Source organism: Electrophorus electricus, chromosome 4 (assembly GCF_041902795.1).
Source record: "Electrophorus electricus isolate QZ-2024a chromosome 4, ASM4190279v1, whole genome shotgun sequence".
In the NCBI taxonomy this organism is placed as follows: Eukaryota; Metazoa; Chordata; class Actinopteri; order Gymnotiformes; family Gymnotidae; genus Electrophorus; species Electrophorus electricus.
The window spans coordinates 37,694-49,489 of NC_137500.1; the positions used below are offsets into that span (position 1 = coordinate 37,694).

An 11,796-nucleotide genomic window follows, 5' to 3' on the forward strand; every position below is an offset into this window, starting at 1 on the left:
GCTGTTGTATTGCAGTTTTGAAATACACCAATTCAGTGAATGGACCAGTGGTTATCCAAATAACCAGTTCAAACACCAATATAAACAGAAGAAACTAAAATAATTAAAACATTATTTTTCTGTCTTCTGTCCACATTAGCACGGGCCTTAGTCTAACGGTACTCATAACGCTGACCTGTCTATTGTCAACAGAGCATGTGTACTTGCGCTTCTGTAAGTACCTGTAAATAACCCCTTTCTCCTCACTCAGACCAAACACATAAAGAAAGTGTTTATTGCCAAACGGGCAGTTTAGCTGAAGCACCAACTACTGAGAGTGTGACACACAGTATAAGAAAAGATACAAAACAAAACTAAACCATGAGCAGTATGAAACATTCCAAAGGCAGATGCTAAATACAGCACAGCCTTCAGCCTGGTTCTCATCAGGAACATTTGTGGAAAAGTAACATGTTTAACGATTCTCATGCATTCATTTCAAGAAGCACATATTGAGCAAACTCTCACACATACTTAAAATACGCATGTGTGCGCATGTACCTACATGGCCACCAGACCCTGTCTGAGGAGTCCCTTTGGTCGGAGGCTCTTTGCAGCCGCTGTGCTGCCCCCTGCTGGCCCAGCAGGGTCACTGACCCCGCTGACGCTGCCCGTGGAGTTGGGAAAGCCATGAGCTGCTACATATTTGCGGTAGGCCTCACGGATGATGCGGAAGGCACGTGCATCAGCATACGGGATGTCCGTTACGGGGTCTCGGTACAGGGCGGGCTTATGGGTTACAGGACACACTTCCTGAACAGGAAGGCTATGACCAGTGCTGGCCAATCGGGGGAAAGCAGATTCAAATGCATCATCGTCGCTGAAAGTAATGAAGGTGCGAGAGCACAGAGACCCTACCCCCAGTGTCACCCCCACACAGGATGAGGACGCTGTCTGGGGCGTGTCCTGATCCAGCCTATAGGAGAGCAATGACATCACAATTGGGATTTGTTAGGGTTAGGTCAGAGACAGAAAGGAAATAATTCATGAAATGTTTCATCTCCGCATTTGTTTCAAATCTATTTGTAATACAACTGTTTTGTTTTTTTTAATCAGAAAATAATTAGTTTCACAAAATGTTAGTTGTGGTGCGTTTAGTATCTTGGCATCGTGTGACAAAATAGCAGATCTTTTGTCCCCAGAACCACCAGGCTCTTTAACTCTTACCGGCGGGGGCGTATGGGAGTGGAGGATGACAGTCAAACACACATTCATAAACACAAATACACAAACACATAGGAGACATCTGCTCTCTAGCATTAGGCTCCTCCCTCAAACATGTCAGGATTCCCTGACTGGGCAGCAATCATGACTCCCTCACACTGACTATGGCCATCAACCCCATAGTCCAGCTTATCTGTGATACTGTATACAGGGGAGGACACTACACATACTGTATTGTAGATAGATGGGCACGTTCAGACACAGGCATATATACATACCATTGTATATGTATATGCCTGCTGTTTTGTGTGTGTGTGTGTATGTATATCATTTTTTATGGATGCTACTCTCTAAATATCTGTACATATTGGAAATATGTGCACGACAGAGATGGCACACGTGCGTGTGTGCATGTGAGAGACGGCGTCTGTGTACCCCTCTACATCCACGTTCTCCTCTTTGAGCAGGGGCTCGGAGATCAGCGGTGTGAGGACGGACTGGTAGCGGATCGTGGGCCCTTCAAACCTCCTCTTCTTCTGCACGTGCTTCTTCTTATCAGCCTCAAGACGCTCGTAATTCTCTACAACACACACACACACAGCCACAGTCACACACAGTGTATAGAAGCTGTAATCAAGAACCAAGTCACTTACTTTTAGTCCTTTTGCAAGTTGCTCTGGGCCATGTGCGTGCCTGTGTGTCCAGTGAGTTCAGGTTGCTCCGGGCCATGTGTGTTTAGCGTGTGTGAGTGAGTGTACCCTGTGAGTTGCTCCAGGCTGTGTGTGGTGTTTGTACCCAGTGACTGCAGGTTGCTCTGGGCTGTGAGCCGCGCCTCAGTTAGCAGCTCTTCCTGAGAGAGGGGTCGATCGTTGTGTGCTCTCCTCCGGCGTGGCGCCTCCTGCTGCCGCTCCTGCAAACGCTCGTATGTCTTCCTCGTATGTTCACTGGTGGACTTCCGCACAGACTTACGAACTGGGGAGAAAGAGATTTTGCTTACGCTTTCAAGTACTGTCTCCATGTATGGCACAGCTAAACTGTGTGTGTGTGTGCGTGTGTGTGTGTGTTTATTAACTGTATGTTTACTGTATAACAATGTTAGATAATAATGTACTATATATATAATGTTAGAATTTGGTGTTCATAAACATGCTTGACAAATACATCAACCTGAACTCTGTCTTTAGGAAGTGGAAGCAGAAGTCAAATACAAGCTGAAATGTCTGGTTTTAAACAACAGTGTGTGTATGTTTAAAGTACACACCTTCTGCAGTGTCCTGCAGGTCTTGGTGGTTGCGTTTCTCTGCTCTGGGTCTCTCCATTCTCTTGGGCTCTTCAGAGGGACGCTTTGCTTTGGGCTTTACTGCCTTTACAGGCTCCTACACACATATGCAAACAGTTTAGCGATAACAATGTGTAGTGTTAAACCTGTTCATCAACGTTTCCACTTTCTCACCTTGTACGCTTTGGTCACTACACGACTCTTCCGACGTGGTATGTCCTCCTCCTGGTCGCTGTCTGGCTCATCACCCTCATCAATGTCAAAATCGCTGTCCACCTCATCTTCAGTGTCTGAGTGATCACCACGGTACTCATCATCCCCCGATTCCTATAAGAAACGACATCACTTCATGCCATAGAAAGTTGGACTAGACATTAATATATTATTATTTCATTTTTTATTTATTTTCTCTTTTAAAATTGTTGTTATTGTGATGGCCGTTGTCAGCCAGAGGAGGATGGAACGTCCTTTGAGTCTTGCTTTCTCTCAAGGTTTCTTCCTCATGTTCTAGGGAGTTTTTCCTTGCCACCGTCACCCTTGCCTTGCTCACTGGGGACTTGGACACGTTATCATTAGTTGTCTAACTTCAGAGTCCATAAAACTCAGTGGAAAGGTGCTGGTAACGTTTAAACACCACTACATCTTGAGTATGTGATAACTGCTCGCCTGGCTAGATTACGAGCTAGCTAATGAACGCGGAACTCTAATTCAGCGTTCACGATCCTGAACACACTTGATTATTTCTCTCTCTACATGTCTGCTTCGTCTGAACGAGTGTGACATACTCACGTCGTTGAAGCCTCCGTAAGTGGTTTTATAGAAGTCGTCCTCTTCCTCCGCATCTAAGAGTTTGGACATGCGGTTCCCCGCAGTCTTCCGTTGCTCTCTGTAACGGGCTAAACTCATCTTCAGTCCCAACCAAGGTGGGATAAGTAATATCACAAAAATATGTATTATCACAAAAACTACACACCCGCAACTAAACCCAACCACCGGGCTGAGCGAAGCGCTAACCCCAACACTAACCCTAACGCTAACTCTAACCTGAGGTAACTGACTAGCAGCTAGCAGGGCTAACTGGCTAACAAAGATCCCACCAACATTACTTAGCTAACGGTACCTATCTTATGGTTGCAAATCAGGTTAACTTTTGTCAGAGGACTTAAAATGCCTCCCACCCTAAGAGGTTATTTGTCACAAACTATCACAAAAATATCACGCTCTTACTCCGTTTATGTTAGCGTGAGAACACCATCGTTTCAGCCGTGGATGAAATTGTATTTCCGGCACAGAACGGCGCATTTCTATCCGGTGCATTACTGCCTCCAACTGGACTGGACTACATTTCTTGATTCGCTCAAAAATAAACGAAGAAAAATTAAATAAAAGAGAGAAATAATACATAACGAAACAAAAAACGGGTTGAGGATAAAACCTTTTAAAAGGATAAGGACTAGTTAAAAAATAATGCAATTTAAATGATTTAAAAAGTTGGCATGTTTATTAGGTTAGGTTAGGGTTATGGTTAGTTTAGTTTACATTTACATTTTACATTTGCATTTCTGGCATTTATTTGAGGTTAGATTAGGTTAGGGTTAGGTTAGATTAGATTAGATTCAGGTTAGATTAGGTTAGGGTTAGTTTAGTTTACATTTACATTTATGGCATTTAGCTAAGGTTAGATTAGATTAGGGTAGGGTTAGGTTAGGTTAGGGTTAGAGTTATGGTTAGTTTAGTTTATATTTACATTTACATTTATGGCATTTAGCTGAGGTTAGATTAGATTACAGTAAGGTTAGGTTAGGGTTAGTTTGGTTTACATTTACATTTATGACATTTATCTGAGGTTAGGTTAGGGTTAGGTTAGGTTAGGTTAGGGTTATATTAGGTTAGGTTAGGTTAGATTAAGTTAGGTTAGGGTTAGATTAGGTTAGGGTTAGGGTTCTACTCTATTATTATTATGTTCTTATGTGAAATGATGAGAATGAGATGAGGATGATTACATTTATATAAATGTAAAATAATTAGTGTACATCATTGATGAAAGGCCCTACATTTATTCATTACAGCAGAAATGCAATTCCATACATCAATATCAGTAGCATTAGGGTATTATTTGTTATTACACTTATTGTTATTTGATATAGAGCTTATATGTATTTTGCACTTCTTTCAACAGTATTCTAGTTCATTGGTATATTGGACTCTAACCTGCTGTACTGGTTAGGATGTATTCCATGAGTAAATGACAAAGAACTTTTGTAAGTCACTCTGGAGTGTTTGCCAAATGCTGTAAATGTATCGCACACGGAGAATGTACAACGCACGTTTATCACATGTGGAGAGGGTACAGTACACATTTATCACATTTGGAGAGTGTACAGTGCATGTTTTTCACAATTGGAGTGTACAGTGCACATTTTCATAAGCGGAGTGTGTACAGTACAAGTGTTTCACAAGTAGAGAGGGTACAGTGCACATTTATCACACGTGGAGAGTGTACAGTGTATGTTTTTCACAAATACAGAGTGTACAGCACACATCACACGTGGAGAGTGTACAGTAAATGTTTTTCACAAGTGGAGAGGGAACAGTGCACATTTATCACACATGGAAACCTATTTCGATTATTTATAAGGTTAAGATATTTAAATAACACACACATACACAAATTAATATGAACTAAAATTCCAAATCCCCATACACAGAGACATAATGGTTAGAGAAAAGGTTCTGTAAGGGAAAGTGCTTGTGTGTGTGTGTGTGAGGGGGGTGTTCCTCCTTCCACCACTAGAGGTGAGAATTGCCAGTTTATGTGTCTAGGCTGGTGGAGTAAGCCAGTATTGCCTATTTCATACCTGTTGTGGTGTTTGGGGTCAGTCAGAGGAGGATGGGCCCCCCTTTCAGTCTTGGTTACTCTCAAGGTTTCTACCTCATGATCTAGGGAGTTTTTCCTTGCCACTGTCACCCTTGGGTTGCTCACTGGTGGCTTGGACTTGAACATTAGTAAAGCTGCTTTGTGACAACAGCTGTAAAAATTGCTATATGGATAAATTTGGCTTTGATTAAAGAGGCATTTCTCACCCGTGGGATTTTCAAAATGTGAGCAATTAGTCAGTCTGAGTGAGAGAGAGAGAGAGAGAGAGAGAGAGAGAGAGAGAGAGAGAGAGAGAGAGAGAGAGAGGAAACCCATTGAGGAAAAGCCCAAGAACATTGTGTTGTCCCTACTGAGTAGTGACATCATGGCACAGGAATTACCGGACCAGCAAGATTACAGAAAGAGTGAGAGAGAGCGAGAGAGAGAGAGAGAGAGAGAGAGAGACACACACACACACACACACACACACACACACACACACACACACACACACACACACCACTGAAAATACAGTGTAATGTAAGAATAGCAAGGCACATTTAAGTGGATTCAAATGCTTGATATATTTTTGTTTTCTTTATTGTGGCATTTTAATTTTGTGCTTTAAATAAAATTATATGTTACAAACAAGAGAAGAGAAAAATGAAGTTCTAGATAACACCAGGAATGTCCCCACAGAGAAGGAGAGTTAACTGATTTACTTCTCTACAGAATCAAATGTTTCAGATTTTTTGAACCAGACACCATAACATAAGCCCATGTGACCTATCCTCTCTTACCATAACTTAACCCAGTGTGACCTGTTCTCCCTTACCATGACCTAACCCTATGTAACCTGTCTCCTTTTACCATAACCTAACCCTGACCCCAATCCTAATCCTGAGCCATGACTGATATGGAGAACATGCAGAGTGTAGGGACATTTTCCTTTGCACACACACCCAAATGCAAACCCCCTATACATGGAAATGTTTTCCTATGCACACACACTCATAGACAGACACCCTATACATGGATACACAATGCCCTTGCATACACACTCATAGGCAGACACCCTATACATGCACATGCGCACTCATTCACTTGGTAACAGGCCCAATCTATATTGACAGGCAAGCTTATTACTCACTTTGTTGGAAATCCAATTAAAAATTGTTTTGCTGTTACTATGTTCTGTGTTTGTCCTGAAGGCTAGTCAAGGATGCTGGGCGGGTGATTTTTATAGAGCAGCTTTTAGCCTGTTCACAATAAGATAATGAGGAGGGTAACAATGTTTTCTTTTTTATATTATATTATATTATTTTAAAATGGCTTTGAAAGCCCCAGTGTCTGGATCCAAGTTAGCATAAGAAGATCCAGCCAAAACCGTGGAGAAAACAAGAGCAGGACTTTTACCCCAACAGGAGACACCAGACGGTCCAATGGCAAAACCATCTGTAATCAATTCAAAAATAAAATACACACACCGAAGGGTTAGGTATGAAGGTTTGATGTTATAAAGTGTTAGTGTGAAGTTTTTATGGTAGTTTGGTAGAGTTTGATGTGTTTGGTACATGTTTGGTATGAAGGTTTGAATATCAGGTGAGTTTTATGGTGCAAGAATTTCATGTGTGGGGGTTGGAGTGAATTTGATAGTGTATGGTTTGGTTTGAAGGTTTGATGGTGTCATATCATGATATACGAGTTTGTTAATATAAGGGTTTAATGTCATTTTTTGGTGTAAAGGTTCAATGTATAAGGGATTAATGTTGTTTTGGTTTGATGGTGTGATGGGTTAATGTTGTAATGGTTTGATGGTGTGATGGGTTAATGTTGTACTGGTTTGATGGTGTGATGGGTTAATGTTGTATTGGTTTGATGTTGTGATGGACTAATGTTGTAATGGTTTGATGCTGCTAACCCTAACTCTAGTGTGTCCTCCACACCACATGTTCGGTACTTTCCTTGCCATGGTTTAGTTGGCACACTGGGGGATTACCACACACACACACACACACACACACACACACACATGCACAGAGTGAGATAGACACACACAGGGGACCTCAGTGTCTCCTGGGGATCTACAATTCCAAAATGAACCTGAACAGAAACAAATTACTTCCTGAACAGAAACTAATCTAACAGGTCTGCAATGTTGAACAGGTCTGTAATGTAATCTAACAGATCTAAACCATGACAGATTACACTAGGCAGACACTGATGAACCGTAGCCTACACTGGGCAGAGACTAGTGAACCACAGCCTTCAATGGGCAGACAATGATGTATTGCAGCCTACCCTGGGAAGACACTGGTGAACAATGGCCTACACTGGTGAACAATGGCCCACACTGGGCAGACACTGGTGAACAATGGCCTAGCCTGGGAAGACTCTGGTGAACAATGGCCTACACTGGGCAGACACTGGTGAACAATGGCCTACCCCGGGCAGACACTGGTGAACAATGGCCTACCCTGGGAAGACACTGGTGGACTGCTGTAGGAGCAGCACTGAGGTGGGATGGGAAATGGGCAGGGATCAGAAGGACAGTGATTCAGAACCTCCTTGTCATGGAGCTGACGAGAGGAGCCTCATTGTCATGGAGTTGACGGGAGAAGCCTTGCTGTCATGGAGCTGAGGTTTGGAATTGACCGAGATCATGGAGCTGAAGGGTAGAACTGATCAAGATCTGGTCTGCAATATGTATCCCCACAAAAGCGGCCAAGTTGGGCTGAATACAGGTAAACCCTAAGTGAGTAACTCTTCCCAGGAGCTGATCTATCCTGTCCACAAACCGATGGGCTACCTGTCATTTTTGTAGGAACTCCTCTGTGTTAGCAGACATAGCAGGCTAAGTGCAAACATCCTCGAGTAGCCAGCTCATTTCAACTCACTGCATCCTTTTTGATGCATGGTTCTTCATCACTCAAACAAACAGAATCACATAGTGCAGCTGTCACACTAACTAATGTGTAATCTAACTAATCTGATCTAACTAATAAGGTCTAATTAATGAGGTCTAATTAATGTGATCTAACTACTGAGATCTAAAGATGTCTAATGAGGTCTAACGAACACTTATGCATGATCATGTGTTGTGATGGTTAAATGTCCATCCTGATCTGTGAGGTATATGCCAGTGTCTGATTACAGGGACTGTTTTTCTTTTTTAGTGTGTTCAGATAATGTATATTAATGGCTTTAATTAGAAATTTAATAAATGGAATATTTATGGTAGTGACAGCTTTTGGACTGGAGTTGGAATCTGATTCCTGTGGGAACTTAGAAAAGAACAAAGGGTCATCTCTCTCTCTCTCTCTCTCTCTCTCTCTCTCTCTCTCTCTCTCTCTCTCTCTCTCTCTCTCTCTCTCTCTCTCTCTCTCTCTCTCTCTCTCTCTCTCTCTCTCTCTCTCTCTCTCTCTCTCTCTCTCTCTCTCACACACACACACACACACACACCCACACACACACACACACACACACACACACCCACACACACACACACACCCACACCCTAATGTATGCCCAAATACAAACATGTACACACACATGCACAGAAGTACACAGAAATGCAGAGAAAACTACATAGAATCTCTACATTTTTCCATTTCCAAATCAAGTTTCCCATTTCATTATATCATGCTTACATTGTGAAGATTTGTGTAGGGATGTTTTATGATGAAGAGTTGGATTTATTGTTTGGTGTGGTGTTCCATATTTGAATAATTTTGTTTTATTCAAATGTAATTATATTCATGCAGTGCATTTATTCATAGAAATAATACAGTATAACATTACTAATAATACTTTATAAAAATAATAAATTGAAAAAAGAGAAAGAATACTAAATCTTAAGTGTACTCAAATATAGTACATATATAGTGTGCATGTGGGTGTGTGTGTGTGTGTGCGTGCGTGCATGCCTGTGTGTGTGTGTGTTTAAACTGAATGTATAAGCATGACCTCCAACAGAACATGTAGAGAGCACATGTAGCACATGTGGAGAGGGCTGAGAACTGTTTGTCTGGGCCTGGTGAGAACAAACTAGGCAGATTGGAATGTTCCAGCCAAACCCAAAGGAGTCATGTTCTTTGTGTTAGATACGAGTCTGGGTGTACACGTTCATGTTTTTTTTTGTGTGTGTGTGTGTGTGTGTGTGTGTGTGTGTGTGTGTGTGTGTGTGTGCAGACTTGCACCGTAATGGTCTCTGTGGAACTGACTGAACTGTGGAAAATCACTTTTCTTACTCAAACCTTTTAACCTTCTTCCAAACAGTCTCTCCAGTAACAATTAAGTAACACATATACATTCACAAGCAATCAAGCATCAACACACACATACACATACACACGCAAGGAGTTCTTTAATCTTACATTGTGGCATATACGCACTTTTCTACATCATCATGCACCTACCCTTTATGAAAACTTCATGAACCCATTTTTTATGACTATTTTATGAGTATCTATTTTAGGTTTGCAAATGCAGGTTAGCAGGTCATGCATTTCTTGTGTCTGTAACCATGGAGATTGTCACCAGGGTCACATACTGTGCAACTGCCAAGGCTTTTCAGTCCCACACACTCTTTTATAAACACACCCATTCATTCTCTCTCTCTCTCTCTCTCTCTCTCTCTCTCTCTCTCTCTCTCTCTCTCTCTCTCTCTCTCTCTCTCTCTCTCTCTCTCTCTCTCTCTCTCTCTCTCTCACACACACACACACACACACACACACACACACACACACACACACACACACAAACATGAAAATTATTAGAAAAAACCTCATGGGAATGTTTCAGTTTCTGTTCTTGTAGATTTAGGTATTTATAAATCTGTTTCATGTCCTCACTTCACCTTTTAACTTTCATTTGCTTTATGCTGATCTTCATTTTGTCATGTGTCTTTCCTATTATGCTTAGCTCAGTGGTTAAGGTACTTGACTTCTAATAGGAAGGTTGCTGGTTCAAGCCCCACCACTGCCAAAGTGCCACTTTTGGGCCCCTGAGCAAGACCCTTAACCCTCAATTGTACTCAGCCATAATTATAAAAGTTGCTTTGGATAAAAGTGTCAGATAAATGTTAATATCATAATTGTTCTACATATTTGTTTATTTATGGGTGCTGGAATTAATTACAAAAGTATAAAGCTGAGAAAATTTATCTCGTGCTCTTATTCACACACATGAGCTTTCATGTTTCAAGTTTTCACTGATTGCTAAGTAATCCTACCAGGGAAATTAATTTTTAGCCCAGCTAAAGGAAGGGTTAGGGTGAGGGTTAGGCCCTAAGTGTGTTAGGTTTAGGGTTACAGTTATGGTTAGGCCCTGCATGTCTTAAGATTAGGGTTAGGCCCCGAGGGTGTTAGGGTTAGGCTTAGGCCCTGAGTATGTTCCCATCCCACTGTGATATTATAGTACAATATTATAGTCAAACTACATAGTATTATAGTGATCTTATAGTACAATATTATAGTGATACTACACAGTATTATAGTGATGTTATAGTGCAATATTATAGTCATACTACACAGTATTATAGTGATGTTATAGTGCATTATTATAGTAATACTATACAGTATTATAGTGATGTTATAGTGCAAAATATAGTGCGGTATCTGTGGGAGGGTCCTCAAAGCCTGTGCAGATCAGCTAGCCCCGGTATTCACCGACATCTTCAATCTCTCCCTGACGCTCGGTATCGTCCCGTCCAGCTTCAAGCGATCCACCATCGTCCCCGTCCCGAAGAAACCTCGACCCTCCGACCTCAATGACTACCGCCCTGTTGCCCTCACATCAGTCGTGATGAAGTGCTTTGAAAAGCTAGTCAGAGACTTCATCACATCTTCACTGCCAGCCTCCATGGACCCATTGCAGTTTGCAATACTGCCACAACTGCTCCACTGATGATGCAATTGCACATCTGCTCCACACCACACTGACCCACCTGGACAAAGGGAGGGGTAATTATGTTAAAATGCTGTTTGTCGACTACAGTTCAGCATTTAACACCATCATCCCCTCCCTACTCACTACTAAGTTGGAGGATCTAGGACCGCATACATCCCTGTGCGACTGGATCTCCAACTTCCTAACGAACAGACTACAATCAGTACGGGTGGGCAACTGTGCCTCATCCACCCTCACCCTCAGCACTGGAGCTCCTCAGGGTTGTGTCCTAAGCCCTCTGCTCTACTCACTGTACACCTACGACTGCACAGCCACTTCCAGCTCCACCATCATTGTCAAGTTTGCTGACGACACCGTTGTCATGGGCCTGATCTCAAACAATGATGAGAGGGCCTACCTGGAGGAGATTAAGCACCTGGAAAACTGGTGGCAGGAAAACAATCTCCTCCTAAACGTCAGTAAGACAAAGGAGCTGATCGTGGATTGCAGCAAGAAGCAGGAGCAGCACTACCGACCTGTGAGGATCAGTGGAACCACAGTGGAGAGA

The 11,796-nt window shown here is 42.2% G+C and overlaps 1 protein-coding gene across 1 annotated transcript; it reads right to left on the bottom strand.

Annotated features, from left to right (window-relative positions):
- Positions 1 to 256: 256 nt before the first annotated feature.
- vps72a (vacuolar protein sorting 72 homolog a) lies at positions 257 to 3,782 on the bottom strand. The gene is made up of 6 exons (XM_027030182.3): positions 3,272 to 3,782; positions 2,657 to 2,809; positions 2,465 to 2,579; positions 1,999 to 2,175; positions 1,639 to 1,783; positions 257 to 955 (listed from the first exon to the last, which is right to left on the bottom strand). Exons 1-6 carry the CDS (start codon positions 3,386 to 3,388, stop codon positions 541 to 543), a joined length of 1,122 nt encoding a protein of 373 aa, XP_026885983.1. The 5' UTR covers positions 3,389 to 3,782; the 3' UTR covers positions 257 to 540.
- Between the last annotated feature and the right edge of the window lie 8,014 nt (positions 3,783 to 11,796).

Coding starts and splice junctions, on each gene's coding strand:
- vps72a (XM_027030182.3), bottom strand. CDS start 3,388: ATGAGTTTAGCCCGTTACAGAGAGCAACGGAAGACTGCGGGGAACCGC. Junction 1,784..1,998: donor GAGCAACCTGCAGTCACTGG/GTACAAACACCA, acceptor TGTGTGTTGTAG/AGAATTACGAGCGTCTTGAG. Junction 956..1,638: donor GAGAACGTGGATGTAGAGGG/GTACACAGACGC, acceptor GCTCTCCTATAG/GCTGGATCAGGACACGCCCC.